Source organism: Propithecus coquereli, unplaced genomic scaffold, assembly GCF_000956105.1.
Source record: "Propithecus coquereli isolate 6110/MARCELLA unplaced genomic scaffold, Pcoq_1.0 Scaffold197, whole genome shotgun sequence".
Classification (NCBI taxonomy): domain Eukaryota; kingdom Metazoa; phylum Chordata; class Mammalia; order Primates; family Indriidae; genus Propithecus; species Propithecus coquereli.
In genome coordinates this window covers 2,629,151-2,647,093 of record NW_012144633.1, presented here as the reverse complement: position 1 = coordinate 2,647,093, position 17,943 = coordinate 2,629,151, and the positions used below count along the sequence as shown (strand labels likewise).

Sequence of the window (17,943 nt, the reverse complement as noted above, 5' to 3'; positions counted from 1 at the left end):
GGGCAACACAGTGAGACTCTGTCTCAAAAAAAAAAAAAAAAAGAAAGACTAATTAAAACATCAAGTATTTTGGCTTTAGACTAGTATTTCACAGGGCAACACTGGATGGCATGTGATGATGTTTGCCATATCATAGGAAATCTGGGAACAAGATATTGTTCTCAAAGCTGTGCCTCAGAAAATCACAATATCTAAACATAATATCCAACCACAAATATCTGGTTAATAAATAATGGGGAAATGATTTAACACCTATCAATGCAATTTGTATAATACAGGCATACCCTGGAAATATGGCAGGTTCAGTTTCAGACCATAGCAATAAAATCAGTCACACAAATTTTTTGTTTCCCCAGGACATAAGAAAGTTATGTTTATACTACACTGTAGTCTACTAAGTGTGCAGTAGCATTATGTCTAAAAAATGTATATATACCTTAATTTAAAAACACTTAATGGCTAAAAAATGCTGACACGGAGACACTAAGTGAGCACATACTACTGGGAAAATGGTGCTGATACACTTGCTCAACACAGGATGGCCACAAACGTTCAATATGTAAAAAAAAAAAAACACCGTATCTGCAAAGTGCAACAAAGCGAAGTACAGTAAAATGAGATATGCCTGTAGACAAATTGGAAGCGTACCCCATTAAGGAAACAGACTCAAATACAAAATCCCTAAATATTCATTAGATCACATAAAACCAGTGTACAATCCACATGTTGCAAAGGTGAGAAGCTCCTACTTGGTAAGCTCCTCACCAAAGACCCCAATCACTCATTCACTTTTGATTTAAATTAGTGAATGCAACAAAATTCCGGTCCATACTGCAACATAAAATAATACCACCAACAATGATAACTATAATATTATTAATATTTACTGCACTCTTACTATGTGCCAGGTATTCTCCAATGAATCTAGTATTAGCTTATTTAATCTTCAAAACAACCCCAACAATTAAATATTGCTATCCTTATTTTAAAAATAATGAAATTGAAGAACAGAGTGCTTAAGAAACTTGCCCAAAGACACAGGGCTGGTAAATTTAGAGCCAGGCTTGTAAGTATCCCCACTTTCTGCCCCTACCCCTCAAAAGCTGACATCTCTCTCTTAAAAAGAAGTCTCCATAAATACAAACAGGAATGTCCCCAAGCAGAGCCCACAGGAGCTGCGCCATTGCTTTTGCGAGCGGCCCCATGAAAACTTCATCGCTATGGCCATTTAGCTTAAAGGCTCACCCTTAATGGGAATTCGGCTCCTCTCCTCCAAATTCTATTTGCTTGTCCTGGTAATGGAAATCAACTCAGAGAAAGCAAGGGCGATCAATGCATCAGTCAATAAGGTAGTTTTTTTTAAAATTAATATTCACTTATACTCATCATAAAAATATGTATCTGCAGTGTACTAGAGTGAGTGAGGGTTATGCAGAGAGGCAGATCTAGCTATGAATCTCAACTAAGCCACTTACTAACTGCATTATCCTGAGCATGTTACAAGCCTCAGTTTCCCCATTTACCTATCCCCTATCTCATAGGATTGCTGTGAAATGTAACTACATGAATGTACGTAAACCATCGTGATTGACTGTAGAGGCTCTGGAGCCAGACAGGGGTTTGAATCCTGGCTTCATCTCTCACTAACCATATGACTCACTCCAAAGTTCTTATCTGTAATAGAGATAAATACTGTCTACCCTAAAGGATGGCCATGTAAATTAAATGAGGAAATATATGTAAAGCTCCTAGCAGAATGATGGACACATAGTAAAATTCAACAAATTCTTTTTTAAAAAAAGAAAAAAGCTAATGTTTTAAAAAATCAAACCGCAAGTTTAAGTCCCAGCTCTGTCACTTGTTATCTAGGTGTCAACAATGTTATACAGGCCACCTAACTCCGCTGAGGCTCAGTTTCCAGCAAAGTTTTGTGAGGATTAAAGGAAGCAATTGTGTAAGAGTATTTTGTAAATTATAAATTGCCATATAAATGTTGGGGGTTGTTTTATTCTATAAAAATAACTTTTATGTTAATTGTATTTACCGGTCCTTCCAAATACTATCTTCATCTTTAAAATGGAAAAACCGAAGCAGAGAAATGTTAAGCCATAGATGGAAGGCTAATGGTTCCAAAAGTAGGGTGGAGACAGGGCTGAGCCAAAATAAATTGAGACCAGGACAAAGCAGAAACTTCTAATAAGGCTTAAAGGAGATAGATGAGAATAATACTCACCAACCTATGTTTTTAATCAGCAGCTTCACCTGCTGGTTAATCCTCTCAGTGCACAATCTGGGCATAATAATTCTCTTAATTCCTCGCAGAAAGAGTATTAGACTTTAGGGTAAGAAAGAACTTTACTATCAAATCTCTTCTCCCGTTCTAAATTAATTTTGTGAAGAGGACCCAGAAACAAAGCCCAGTGGACACAAACTCAAGTCTCAGTCTAACTGGCATTCTCTAAACTACCTCATAAAAAAAAGTTGCAATCCTTCAGAGAGGTTTCCTTCTTTGGTTGGTCAGAAATGTCCTCATTCCCCAGGTCTCCTCATGCTAAATATGGTAATAGCTGGCAAACAACCAGCCCAGTAAATTCCAATGATACTTAAGAAAGCATTCATATTGCCTGAAATTACTCCGAAACAAACGCTTGAGACCTGCAGGGTTTCAGCAATAGAGCAATTCAGCTGGAGTGCTGAATGCCAAAAGCAGTGGGGTGCCTTAAAAACACATAAGTTTAGAAAATAGCAATCCATTCTTCTTTATTGCAACATTCTTCAGCAACAACATTGATCTCCTACCCACTGTGCACACAGCACAGCACTGGGTCAGTGAGAGGCTGGAGGGAGGAATGGAAGAAACAGGTGGTGTCCACAGGATGCCAAAACAACAGGTTGCTTCAGTCAGTTCTGTCCTACAACTAATCAATTTGGTGAGGGAATCTTAGTCATCCTGTTGTCTGACCAAACTAACTGGCTATACCACTGTACAGGCTAATCAATGAGGTCAAAGTGTCAAAATTAGCAGAGCACGGCGGACATAGCATTAGTCCTGCCTTTCAGGGGTGTTAAATGCTCAAGGAAGACAGGACAGTAGCACATTACCCCTCACCCACCCAAAATCACATGTTTGGCTCCAGAATATACTGTTTTCCTGCAACATCTTTTTTTTCAGGTATTAAAGTAAATGTACATTTCCTGGGCACATAACAACTGACAGTATGTTGGTTTATGATACAGTCAGATTAGAACTTTAAAGTAGTTACAGAAAATACCAGTTAACAAATACATTGAAAATTGACCAAGCTCATTAGAAATCAAAAGATAAAAAAAATTAACCTATCAAATGAGCAATTTTTATATCAATGTTGGCAGCAATTTGATATTATGTACTGCTAATTACTGCTATACATATTGTGACATATTTAAGATAGACAAAGTACTAATACCCTTAATAGTTAAAGAGCTTTCAAATCAGTAACCAAAAAAGTGAATACCATGATGAGTAAAAGATAAAATTTACCAAAATAAATAAGCAGAAAGAAAAGGCAATACGAATGGCTACTGAGGATATGAAAAAACATTCAACATCGCTATAATCAGAGAGGCAAATTAAGATGAAGTAGCATTTATCACTTATCAAATAGTAAAGAGTTGTAAAAATAAAACCTAGTGTTGACAATGGTTGGAAACATTGACAGTCTCATATTCTGCTAATCAAAGTATAACTTGATAAAACCATATGGAAAGGAATTTGACAGTATGAATCAAAATCCGTATGAGATGTCCATACTCTTTGATACAATAATTTGACTTCTGGGTGTTTATGTTAGGAAATAAATATTCCTACCAAGATTTATAAATAAGAATGTTCATCACATGATTATTTACAATTATGAAAATTGGGAACTAAAAATAGATTTCAGTTTAGACGAAACATAGTGGATCCTTAAGATAGAACAGTATGAAGCCATTAAAACAATATTCTTAAAGAATATTTATGTATGTCAGGAAATGCTGATAACATTTTAAGTGGTGAAAAGCTGATAATAAAACTGTATGTATTTTTAAATCCCAATTACAATAATAGACACAGAAAAAAAATTGTAATGCATTGAAATGTTAATTATGGGTTTTGGTTAGAGATGATGGGATTATTGAAGATCTTAATTTTCTCTTATGTTTTCCCGTTTTTTAAAAATCCTATGTCCTGATTTTTAAACATCACTGTCTTTGATATAGTAGCTTCTCTTCTGGAAATGTAGCTTATTGGAAAAATCCTAAAGAGGGAAATTTCTTTTGTAGAAAGATGATCAATACCACTTATATAAGAAAAAAAAAGAACTAGAACCAACCAAATATGCAACAAATGGAGAGTGGCCAAAACATAGTAAACCTATTAATTAGAATATCATTTAACCATTAAAATTAAATTTATAAGAAATGATTGAAAATATGAAAAATATTTATAATATTTAAAGAAAGAACAGCAAATTGTATATATATGAATCAAAAACTAAGGGAAAAAATACCAAAAATGTATACTAAAATATTAACAGTGGCATGATTGTGAATATTTTTCTTATACTTTTCTAGATTTTTCAAATATCCTTAACCACTTTTAAATATACCTACTTTCTATTACCAAAACAAAATCTTATAAAGGTGCCAGAGAAAATCAACAAAGTATAAATATAAGTTAATTGTGTGTAAATATAAGAAATAATTGTGTTGCTATGTAAACCTACCTTAAACTGTTACAATGTTTGTTTTTAGTTACAGCAATTTTCTTTACATTTCTTAGAAAGTATATGTCACAGGAGCCACTATATACATGTTACTTACTTTAAATAGTAACATAATGTCAAAGATTTGCATCATTCAAATTTTTAGAGATACGGTCTTTTCCCTAAAAATCCTCATAAAGATTAGAAAGTGCTTTAAATGACAACATAAAGTAAATGTCCTTAATGTTTCTAATTAAAGAAGATCTAGCAAATAAATAAAGTCATGTTCACAGCAAAGGAAAACATAATAAAAAGTAATAATCAAAATATACATGCCCTCAAACTTCAGTTAAGTCGCAACACTTTCTGAACAAAAGCATGTGAGAGCAGGGAATTAAACAAAAGTGTCTTTGCAGAGCTTACCACCTTAACCATTTATAAAAGTTAACACATTAGCGCTACCTAGTTTTGTGACTACTCATATTTAGAAACCCAACAGAATAGAGTAAGTAGACAGCATTCAATTATTCTTATTTGAATGTTAGAAAAATATACCAACAGAGCAATCTCTCCCTGCTAGGTACCAGTTAAAACAGACTACTGAAAATGTTCAGGGCTTAAAAACCTTTCAGAATCTTCTCTCTCTCTCTCTCACACACACACACACACACACACACACACAGAGAATAAGAATAAAAAAGAAGCAAACAACAATTTAAAAATGCACCTGCTTCTGAACAAGGCAGTTTACTTTAGAATATAACCATAGCTTCTTGTATAACACCTTATTCAGCAAGCAAAATTGCATTCTAAAGGAACACTATTTGTTAAAAGCAACATATTATTAAGGAGACAATATCTGACTCCAATCAAAATATTACCATCATGTTTTCCTTACCTCACAAAATACCCACACACTCTCTTCATATGAATAAACATATAGAAGGGTGAGAGAGCTACTCTTAACCCAGAAACAGGTTCTGCAACACCCATAGATCCAACCTGTCTTTGTGCATAATGAGTCCAACTTGGCATGATGTTTGGCTGATGTATTCAAAGAACCCAGAATTACTGCCCTGCCCAGCTGCCAATATCCTGCAAAAGGAACTGACCTGGAGACCAGAAACTGCCCTAGGCAGGCCTCCAGGGAGCTTCAGTGTACAATAGGAAGAGAGACCCAGGCCCCTCACTGCCTGGCCTGAAGACCACGGGTACCACAGCTGGACCACGGTAGCTGGCCTGAAGTTCAAGAGGGGCAAGGAATAGCAAAATGACCCCCCAAGAACTTGTTCAATCATATCTAGCAAAGCCCAAATGTTTGAGGAGCTAGTAGAACAGGGTTTTGCCAAGACAAGTACAAAAGGGTGAGGGAGATGTTAGTATGATTAATCAATGCCACCTGAGGCAGTAACGCTGGGCATGACCACACCACACTTCAGTCTTTGCCTGGCTGTGACAAGAAGTTCCTTCAGCCACTGCCACTGAGAACTGGATCTTCCAAAGAAGATACTTCTACCTTAACTTGTCCTAGATCAGGCTTGACATCCAGGACTAAGAACACAGCTGTCTCTCTTGCCATAAACCCACTAATGGACATAACAGACACCACAACATGTGCCAAATTTACATTTACACCCCCACCAGACAAAGGGGTCTTTGTCTTTTCCCCAATTCAAGTTTTGATACTTCTAAATTACAACAAAGAAAGGAGAAAATGGCAGGCAGCTCAAAACATCAAACAAGCCCAGCAAGGGTGAGCTGCGGGTCACTGTGCCCTGGTGGTATCAGGACCTAAAGTTTACTCCCCTATACCCTACAGCTCTCAGTCACCCTGACCGCAGGAAACTGCTTTCACAGACTGTAGATAAATGACTAAATGACCGTATTTCATAATACAGCCTATGTGCTCATCTGTCTTGTCTCCAGGATGATGTCAGCTCCTTGGGGGCAGGACCGTATCTTCCACTTGGTAAATGATTCCCACACATCTAGAAGAGCAGACTACCCTGTACTTGCTACCACATGATGCCAAGGGAAACACACAAATTAAGTGTGACAACATACCACAATACTCTCCAACACACCATTAAGACAGCAGAGCTACAAAAATAATAAATCTTAGAGCCAAGAGCTAGGCATCCTACCAGAGAATTATACAGAAATGTATAATACGTATTTACATATATAAATTAATACAAAAATGTCTTTGCTTTTCTCACTCCAAGCTATGGTTCTTATCATCCCCTTTCTTGGCATTACTCTTCTTTCTTGGCCACAATGTATTTTCTGCCAAAGAGCTAATATTCCCCTCAAAAAAAAGGAGAGAAAAAAGCAGATCTATAGCAAGCCTCCTCCCACCACCAGTGAATATTGCACAGTCTGTGCTGTCCCAAGCCCATGAGCATATCCTTTCAGATCTGAAGCCACTTCCTTCCCCCCGCAAGGACATCATGTCTTTGTAAGAGGAGCAATCCTGAGTCCTTTCTTGCAGACTGCTCTGTTTTGTTCAAGAGGCCCCCGATTCCTCCTTTATTCTCCCCTCCTTATTCCATTTGCTGCAGCAGCCTAGACATCCCAAAAGCAGGATTGCCTGAAATGAGTGACCTTTTATCTCTCCACAGTAACACATCTGAGGGAAATTCCTGACACCAGATATGTGTTCATGGGTTAACAAACAGACATCCTCAAAGGAGGCATCATTTACAAGGACTGAGGACAGAATTCTTTAGTGGGCACCAAAAAGGCTGTGAACTCCTATGCATTCTAGCATCTCAGGTAACATTCTGATGGAGAGATAAAGAGGCTTCCACCAAAGTCATCCATGACACAAACAGAAGTCCTACAACATAGGACAGTTAGCAGATTAAAAAAAGAGAGAGAGACAAAACAAACAACTTTACTGTCATTTTACCAGAACCACTTCCTTCTCTATAGTAAGTTAGGCATTCAGCAAGAAGCAGGCACTTTCAAGGGGATTAAAAATGACCACAGGACCCAATTAAAGTAACTCATCTCTAGCACTATCAAAGAACAAACAAACAAAAACCAAACCAAACCAAAACAACAACAAAAAAACCTTAACCTTCCCCAGATTCACTCTATAGTGATTCTAAAACTTCCCTAATATAAGAATCACCTGGCTATTTCTGAAATATGCAAATTCCCAGACACAATTCCAGACCCACTGAATCAGAATCTCCAGAACATGGAGGTATTTTTTTTTTTTTTTTTTTTTTTTTTGAGACAGAGTCTCACTCTGTTGCCTGGGCTAGAGTGCCGTGGCATCATCCTAGCTCACAGCAACCTCAAACTCCTGGGCTCAAGCGATCCTCCTGCCTCAGCCTCCCGAGTAGCTGGGACTACAGGCATGCGCCACCATGCCCGGCTAATTTTTTCTATATATTTTTAGTTGTCCAGTTAATTTCTTTCCAATTTTAGTAGAGATGGGGTTTCGCTCTTGCTCAGGCTGGTTTCGAACTCCTGAGCTCAAACAATCCGCCCGCCTCGGCCTCCCAGAGAGGTAGGATTACAGGCGTGAGCCACTGCGCCTGGCCCATGCAGGTATTCTTATCGTAAGAGAGGTAAGGGAAACACTGCTCCACAAATTCTGTCCTCCCACCAGTGTCCACCTGGGCAGGGAGGTATGAAACATGCAAGGCTAAGATGGTTCACCCAAGCAATCATACTAGAGAGATCGTCTTCATGCTCCTCACTGGATTTCACTCCTTTAATGGAGGGGTGAATGTCCATTCAGTAGGGGGTACATATATGCACCTCTTTTGGATCCCTGTCACTCACACAGTGCTCTGCGAGACAAATTCCTGAGAAGATCTCAATGGGTGTAAGTCATAAGGAGGCAGACTACAGCTGAATATAAGATCTTTCTAAGAATCAGAGCTGGCCAAAGATGGAATAAATTGCCTCTGGAGGCAGGGAGCTATCTACCACAGAAGGTGTTCAAGCAGAGAGAAGGTATGCTATCCCTTGACCAGGACACATTGTAAAAGCACCAGATTCAGCATGGGGTGGATAGAAGGACTAGATAAATTTTAAAGTGCCTGCCAATGCATAAGACAACAAAGAGGAAAATTTCAGCCACTCCTTAATTATTAAAAAGGGATAGCATACAAGTTTGTAGGTGTGGACAGCTTTCAACTGATCCTATCTCTTCAAAGGAATAAAGGGCATAGAGACACACCCAGACTCATCATCAGCCTCTCCTACAGAATGTCCCAAAAGTGGCAAAGCAAGAGTCACAGGTGCCATGACCAAACCTGCTACTTAGTTGACTGTGAATGTTGGGCACATTTCAGACAAGTTCTGTAGCACAGAGAAGGGATGTGTGTAGCATAGTCGCTGCCTTCAAGGAGCAAAATTTTGTTGCACAGACAGCTCACACACTATGTGATTCTCTCAGATATTTCTTTATCATTTCTCGCCTTTAGTTTTTGTTGGTAGGATGTCTGGGGAACTGTCTTGGTGGGAAAAAAATATACTTTACTAAATGTACATATTCTCTCAGTCTAAGTTTGCAATATCCAGACCAAGATGAAAAATGTCAAAAAAAGTTCATCAAAACAAGTTCACCAAACATAAATTTAGTTAACTCTAATTTTAAAAACAGTATTCCAAAAATGACTACTCCCCAAAATGACAAAATTACAATAAGATGTGGCAACTGTAAACACAATAATAGAAACTGCTGGCCTAGTAATATAGTAATACAGGAAGCAGTAGAGCAAATTTGAGTGAGAGGCAGGGGGTGGATGCCAGCACCTTTGAAGTTAGATTCCAAAGTCACAGTGACCTTTATAAATTGCAGAAGTGATCAGAAAAAAAAAAAAAAGAAAGAGAAACCCCACACACAAAGAAATTCAAAATGGCAAGTTTAAATAAAATTTCTGGGGTGGGAAAAATTTGGTTTTTCCCCAAATGTAAGGCAAGAAATGATTCTTGTAAACATTATTTCAAAAACATCTGGGAGTACCATAGTACTCCAGAACAAGAAAATGACTAAAAGTAATTGTTCAACTGAACAAATATTTATTGAGTGCCTATTAGATGTCAAGGCACCATGCCAAGTACAGGGGTAGGGGTATGAGCATTAAACACATAAATTAAAACATACAATTCTTTTCCTCATGCACACATAAACAATAAGCACTTGAGGATGTTATAGGTGTTTTGTGTTTTGTGTACATAAGCTCATTTGTACATGAGACAGAAGTAGTGTGGAAAGTGGTGAGGCACTGGACTGAGGACCAGAAGATAGGAATTTTAGTCTCAACTCTCACTGGTTCTGTGACCACAGACAAGGTACATGAGAAAGTGGAGGACCAAAACAGTGCCTCTCGTACAAGGTCACAAAATCAATTAATAACAGACCTGGAAGAGAATTCTGGCCTTCTGGCTCCTCTTTCAGTTATCTCTATAAAATACTACACATATAGGAGACTGATGAAGAAAGAAAAGTGGAAGAAAAGAAAACCTTTTGGCTTCAAGTCATTTACAGAGAAAAGGAAGAAGACAGAAGGATAATTAGGAAAAGGGGGAAGGAAAATGAATAGTTCAAGTTTTGGCATTCAGATAGAGATCTCAAGAAAGGAAGCACTTAAATATGGAGTGTAAACACAATATAAAGATGATGATGTAAAAGTCTTTTTTTTTTTTTTTTGAGACTGGGTCTCGCTCTGTTTCCCCCACTGGAGTGCAGTGGCATCATTGTAGCTCACTGAAACCTCAAACTCCTGGGCTCAAGCAATCCTCCTGCCTTGGCTTCCTGAGTAGCTGGGACTACAGGCGTGTACCACCACGCCTGGGTAATTTTTCTATTTTTTGTAGAGACAAAGAGTCTCGCTCTTGCTCAGGCTGGTCTTGAACTCCTGGCCTCAAGCAATCCTCCTGCCTCAGCCTCCCAAAGGGTTAGAATTACAGGTGTGAGCCACCATGCCTGGCCAAAAATCTCTTATTATATTATCAGTCAAATGACGCCTTGGAATGTTTTTCTCTAAAACCATTACAGACAAATAAAGGTTCCAAGAATGACATATATGAATAATGCCTAAGGAAAAAGAGACAATAGAAGAAAAGGGGAGGGAAGTTTATAATATCATTCAAATATAAGAGACCCTTTAAAGAGATAATGGAGACTCATTGTACCCAGATGAACAAAAGAAATGACATTATATTCCATAGCTTTTATGTTAGCAACTTTAAAACTCTTTGAGAGTTAGAATCATTAAATATTGGAAAGGCTAAGGTTAGGTTCATTATGGAAATTATTGAAATTTAGAAGGAAAGACTCCATATACACACCTAAAGGCAAAAAATTTACATAATCAGTGAGTTCCACCTATGTTACTATGTCAGAACAACCTGTAAACCTTGGAAAAATATGGACTCTCAGACCTGCTGTCCTGGGTTTCGAGTCCAAGAATCACCCCAGCTAATTTTGATGTAGCCAGGACAGAGCTGTGTTCTACCACAGTGGAAGGGGCAGAGAGGAAGATCACTAGGAATGGCATCATAGAGTGGGAACTAGATCAATGCAAATTTTGTGGGCAAAATAGAATTTCTGTGGGTGTGATATTTTTAAAATGTATTGTCAGGCTGCTCTGAAGCATCCAAGCATATCCCACTGAATTTAAACATTCTCTAAAGGTCCCGAAGTCAGCAACTATAATCCAGGTGAACCAAAAGTTGCTCCTCTATACCACAGAAGCCTACAGGAGAAGCAGTAGAGTGGGAATGGGACAAAGAGATGCCAAGGAGATGTGGCTAAATATCTTAAAAATCCAAACACAGGGAAAAATGAGAAGGAGTAGAAGTAATCAATCTCCTCCACTCCACCGAAAAAAAGGAATATTAATAATACAGAAAGAACAAGAAGAAAAAAGGGAAAATAGTTTTAGGGTAAATTTCATCTCCATATGAAAGAAAAAAACAACTGTTCTTTGTGATTTTTTTAAAAGCAAGAGAAGAATTCAACTGAGAAATTATCTAGCAGGCAGCAAAAAAAAATCAGAGAGTCACTTCCCATTGCAAAGCAAAAGAAAACAAGGAGCAAGGGGTGGTCCTGGATAGCTGTTTAGACAATCAGACAGATGGGCTGACAGTTCCTTGCCTTAGGACTCAGTGATGTTTAAATTAACAACTGGCCACAAGCCAAACACAGGAACACTCAAAAGTTTGAAAGGGTGTTATAATTGGTACGCTGGCAAAACACAATAATAAATTAGGAGGATTCAAGAAGCCTTCACTGCTAGACTCTGAGAAGATTTAAGATCTGTACCAAGAAACAGACTTTTTAATCTCTTCTATTGCAGTAGTTTAGCATCTAAAGAACACCTGTCCAAAAATCAAAATATCTAAATCCTATCCTTTGAGCCAACCTAACTAACACTCAACTTGACTACTTAAAAGCTAGCTACTAATAGCAGTAACTCCTAGTTTTACGCACTGAGGTACTAGAATAAAAGAAGCCCTATGTGTCAGAGTAATTCCACTTCTGACATCAGTCTTATCATTTAACACTTACTTTTGCAAATCACTTTACAATCGTATTTATTATTTCTTACAACTCTCTAAAGTAGGTTATTCCTTTAGTCCTATTTAATAGATGAGGAGACTCCAGATCATAAAAATTAAGTTATTTACTATAACAAGTTAATGGCAGAGCAAGGATTGTAACCCTCAGACTCTGTCACTGATTAGACTCCTCTGTGTCTTAAATCTACACTTAAAGTTTTCACACAAAGAAAAAGGAAAGGCAAAAATACCATTATACGCTCTTTATTAACTGCTTCAGAAACAACAGTTTTGTTTCATCATCACAAAGCCTCCTAGCCTACTTCTGAAATTCTTACACCTCGAGATGTATGAAATTTGAACTTTCCAAGAAGTATCTAGTTGGTGCTGAACAACCCAGTACTGGTTTCAAGTGATAAACAACCTTGTTCTCTTTTTACACATCTGTGATTGGCATATCAACTGCCTATTAACAATGAACAAAGACCATATTTTTCTGAAGCTCATCATCTTGTTAACCTTTTCTTTGAAAAGAGATGTAGTTGATGTACTAGTTTTTTGGTAAAGGCAAAATCTTCCTTCAGATTAGGCCCAGGAAAAGAAAGGGCTCCTTTCAGTTCAATAAACACGCACAAAGCATCATCCCACTGGAAGAACAGATTTCATAAAGAATAAAACACAGTCCCTGCCCTGAAAGGACTTTCTGAACACCTTTTCAGTGCCATAGGTTTAACATACATTTTTAAATTAATCCTATTAGCTGAGTAATTTCATTCCCATTTTACTGATGAGTTAATACAGCAGAGATCTGAAGCCAGGATTGCAGAGCAGGGCTCCAAAGCCCAACCTCTTCCTACTAAACAGTCTGAAGAAATTCAGAATCTAAAAGTGTGGGTGGGATGGGTAAGACATGATTCAATTCGATTTCCTTTCCTCGTTCCAACCGTGTTCTGAAAGACTGTTGGAAATATCCAACCATAAAGAGGCTTTCTAAGGAAGCGCTTTGAATTAACGTATCCACTTTTCCTCACCCGCCCCTGCCCCACCCCCAGCCATGCCAAAAGAGCAGCAAACTCTGCTGCCAGGTTGGAGGAGTTGGTGATCGTCACACCACATTCCTGAATCTGGACACACACTGAAACAGCGCTAGAGCTCCTCGCCTCGGAAAGAATAACAGCAGTTGAGATTTTTAAATCATGTGCCTCAGCGTGCAGCCACACCAGTCTCCCTGCCGCTCGTGCCTCCACCTTTCAGACGCACCAGCACCACACCCGCCTCACCGAGACCGTCGGTCCGGTCGCAGTGTCAAACCCAGGCGAGCCGCAAAACCCTGTCCCGACCCAGACCAGACCCCCACACGCAGGCTGTGCGTGCCTCCCTTTGGCAAAGCCAAGTCCGGCCGTGGAGGTGCCAGCGGCTGGGCTTGGAGGCCCTGCCCCGCGCTCTCCGCGCCGGGGTCTGGCATTCTTTCGCTCAGCCCATCCGGGCCGACGACGGTCCGCTCGGGCTGCCCGCCGTCGGCCCCAGAGACGCCGACGCTGAAGGGCAACACTGCCCGACTCCCCGAACTCCAGTCCTCGCAAAAGGGAGTTTGAGACTCCGGCCAAGGAGGCGTGTGGGGGCCGCGGGGGCGAGGCGGCGGGCAGCGCGGGGGAGGGGCCGCCACGAGCGGGGCCCCGACGACGTCCAGACTTTCGGGAACTTAGCGGCCCCACTCCGCGCCGGCGGCCGAGCCGGCCCTCGCGCACACAGAGGGACGGAAGGGGGAAGGCTCGCCCCAGGTGGCCGGCCAGGCGGGGCGCGGGGCGCGGTAGACAGCCCGGTACTCACCACGCGCGGGGGCCACGCGGCACAGCCAGAGCGCAAGCAGCGCCCACAGCGGAGCCGGGCGCAGGGCGGGCATCTTCTCGGTCGCCTCCTCCGCCGCCGCCGCTGCCTGGGCAGATCCACATGTGGAGGGGGTCCCGACAGAGGAGCCCCACTTTGTCCTCCCCTCCTCCTGCTTCTGCGGCTCGCAGCCTGGCGCTGCCGCCCAAAGCCCAGGCTTAAGTGCCTCGACGCCCCGCACCCCGAGTCTGTCGCTCCTCGACCGCCGCCTCAGCCGCCGCCCGAAGCCTGGCTGAAACTTTCTCGGGTGTGCAGCGAAGCAGCCTCGTGTGTCCTTCCGCCTCGGCCGCCTCCTCCCACCGCAAGTCCCGCCCCTCTGTCGCCGCGGCCGCGCCGCCTTGGGCACCCAGGGGTTTCCCGCAGGAAGAAGCGCCGGCCGAGCTCCGCGCGGAGGGATCCACTACGAGTCGGCAGACGCCCCCTCCCCGACCCGCCTGGGGCCGGCGCGCCGAGCTCGGCGCTGCGGCAACGAGCTGGGCCGTACCCTTGCCCGGGGGCGCGGGGGCGGGGGTTAGGGCTCTGAACTTCAAGCACTGGGGTTTGCCGGGATCGTGAACTTGCAGAGAGGGGCGGCCCTCATCTAGTGAGATCGTTATCGCCCCCACACACCCACACATCCACACACTGCCCTGCTAGCTAGAGGAATGCGGTAGAATGACTAGTGCTGTCAAAGAAGGAAATGGGGGCGAGGCGCCAAAGTCCATTTAAAAGAAACGGAGCTATTGCCTGGATTGTGCTGCACCATTCATTCATTCATTCATTCGCTCATTCTTTTAGCAGTTAATTCGGAGGCGCCTCACTTTGCGTAGCAATGTGCTCGGCACCAGGGAGTACCAAAGATGCACAGGCTACTTGGAGGACCTTGACTTTGCTGCAGCGGGCTAGGGATTCAGGGAAGGCTTTCATGGAGTAACTGGGATGAAAGCAAGATCTTGAAAAGTCCGTAAAATTTGTATAAGACAAGGAGACCATCGAAGAATATTCATTGTAACATTGTAATAGCCAAAAATTAAGAACAACCTAAATGCCCACGCTTAGAGGAATGGATGAATAACGTGTGGTATATTTATAAAATGAAATGCAATATGGTAGTTGAAAAGACTTCATTTATATATGTCAATAGGGCTAAATCTTAAAAACCAAATGATAGTGAAAATACTAATTGCAGAAGGAGACATAAAGCTTACCATTTACGTATATTTAATTTTTTTGAAACAATGCCGTATATTAATTGTGGATGCATATATATAGTAAGAGAATATAACCAGAAGAGTAGCTACTTCCAGGGCAGGGGAGTGGAGCGTATGACCAGGTCTGGGTACGAATGGGCTTCTAAGAAAAGAGCTGAAATTAACAACAACAGAAGTTGTGTTGGCCTATCATTCCAGATGAGAACCATCATAAAAGCAAAGGTAGAGACAAGGGAATAAGTAAACGAGTTCTGGCACTGTTAGCAGTGAGGGGAGGGAAAGAGGGAAAGGTGTTGCAACCAGATGATGCAGACTTTGAATGGTAAACTGAAAAGATGGGGAGGCAGTTTTCTCTCAGGTCACAGAAAACCACGCAAGGTTTTTGAAGAGGGGTTAGACTTGATGGAAAGGAAGAGAGCTCTGATAATCCTGTACAAAACTGATTGTCAGGAGCAAGAAGTGAACTGGAACCCCAGGACCAGTCAGGAGTTTGTGAAGCAATCCAGGCATGGAGTGACGAAGGCCTGAACTAATGAGGCAGATGTCAGAGGGCTGGATATGAGACAATCTTGAAAAACAAAATTAAGAGTGGGAGCTGGAGCAAAACCTATTGTGACTAATTGGATGTGGGAGTTTACAATCCTGTTGGGATGGGAAATTCTACCCACAGAGCTTCTTCCTAACTCCTTTAGGATAAAGTCCAAACTTCTAAAAAGGGTACACACAAGGCTTTTCCCTGACTGGGCCCCATCTCCAGTCCTCCCTGTCCCCATTGTAAGCTTCACACAATAACAGTATTATACGACTTGAGATTCCCCAAACATATCTTGCTGTTTCAGTCTCTGTACCTTCTAATCCCTTGGCTTAGAACAACTCCTCCTCCTCTCCTTCTCTCCTGCTCTTGATGAACTTCTGATCATCATTCATATTTCAGTCCTTAGAAGGCTTTGCCAACACTGTACCAAATTCCTAACCCTAACAGACAGTTCCAACACTGTACTGCTTCTTTATCTTACACCGACATCCATTTTTCATACAGGATTCATTGTATTTCTATTTTCTCAACTAGATTAGGAGGTCCTTATGGACAAGGACCATGGCCTTTTCATCCGCAGCGCCTATCACATGGTAGATGTTGAACTAGAATGTAAAACAACACTAAACAAGTGCAAGTCAGTATGAGCATAGGCCTATACTGTCCCCAAACTATATTTTAATAAGCTCTTTAGAACAGATAAGCAAGTACTATTATCAAAAGTAGTCATCCTGGGATGCTAGAAACTCTTTTCAAAAATAACATAATTAGTCAAAAATAGTTTTGGAGTTTCTCTTGTGCAAATACGTTCAGAGAAAGATAATAATATTACTTTTTAGTTGTTGTCCCACAAACTGTTACCAGTTTGATAATCCTCTTTACTTACTAAAGATAGTTCACAGTGACTTGGCTATATAAAAATTTGAAAAATCACCTACAAAGATCAGATCTGTCACTATGAAAATAGTTTCAGAAGAATGTAAGGTAATTATCTCCAAAGAGCAACTCCAGAAGTGACTGCAGCTATGACAACGTTATTAAAATAGATGTGTAGTTTCTCAAGGTGACTGTTTTAAAGACAGCAGCTCTTATGTTCACATATAACTTTTGTCGAATTTGTTACAATGTTAAACTTATTGCATAGGTTCAAATGTTATGAATGGAAGTAGGAGAAGGCTATGACTGAAGAAATGTTTTGAAGGACGCTATAGATATAAACCGGTAAAAACAAAACAAAAAAGGAGTGGAAAATCAAGGGAGGAAATTGGAATAAGCAAAGACTAAGAGATGAGAACAAGCAAGTCCAACCCATCAACTAGCATTTTAGTGACTATCTACCATGGGCCAGATCCTGTGCAAGGAGCTGAGGGACAAAGAAAGAGAGGACACTTGAACTGACCGTTCAGATCCTGTGGATCTGAGGGCTCTGTCTCAGCCCAGGGTAGTCAGGGAAGGCTTCCAGGAAGAACTTAACAGCTGGACTAATAATTGGAGGACCAAAAGATTAATTTAATCGAGTGAAGAAAAGAGGAGATTTCTCATATTTAGAGGTTTAAAGTTGTTCTAGGCATGGGAAAAACATGTATAGAGGCAGGCAGACAATAGAAATCAGAGCTTCTTCCCTGAACTGGGAAGATAAGGACTTAGGCAGGGGCTGTGGGAATGCAGAAAAGATGGGCACTGGCTCCTAAGACTAGTAACTGCATAGGTGAGAGAGGAAAGGTAGATCGAGGAATCAGCAGTGACCTCAGTACCTTGAGGCATGATGAGGCCATTCTTAGATGTAGAAAAGATAGGGGGAAAAAAGGAGATTTAGTAGAGGAGATATGTAGGCAAGAGAAGAAGAATTATCCCCAAAGAGCAACTCCAGAAGTGACTGCAGCTATGACAACATTATTTAAATAGATGTGCAGTTTCTCAAGGACTGGATATATAGCTGGAAGGGGAAACTGTTGGAGTAACAGCAGTGGCTGTTGACTGCCTTAGGGAGAGTTCAGAGTAGCCTGACTGATTAGCAATATGGCATTGCACTCTTGCAATTGGCCTTTCCCCAAAGTTAAGCCTAAATTCCACTCTGCAT

The 17,943-nt window shown here is 40.9% G+C and overlaps 1 protein-coding gene across 1 annotated transcript in view; it reads right to left on the bottom strand.

Moving 5' to 3' along the window:
* Window positions 1-14,438, bottom strand: part of NOTCH2 (notch 2) — a 169,483-nt gene extending 155,045 nt beyond the window's left edge. The window contains exon 1 of the mRNA XM_012643460.1: window positions 14,082-14,438. Coding sequence (XP_012498914.1) covers window positions 14,082-14,154 — 73 coding nt within the window. The 5' untranslated portion in view covers window positions 14,155-14,438. The remainder of the gene's footprint in view (window positions 1-14,081) is intronic.
* Between the last annotated feature and the right edge of the window lie 3,505 nt (window positions 14,439-17,943).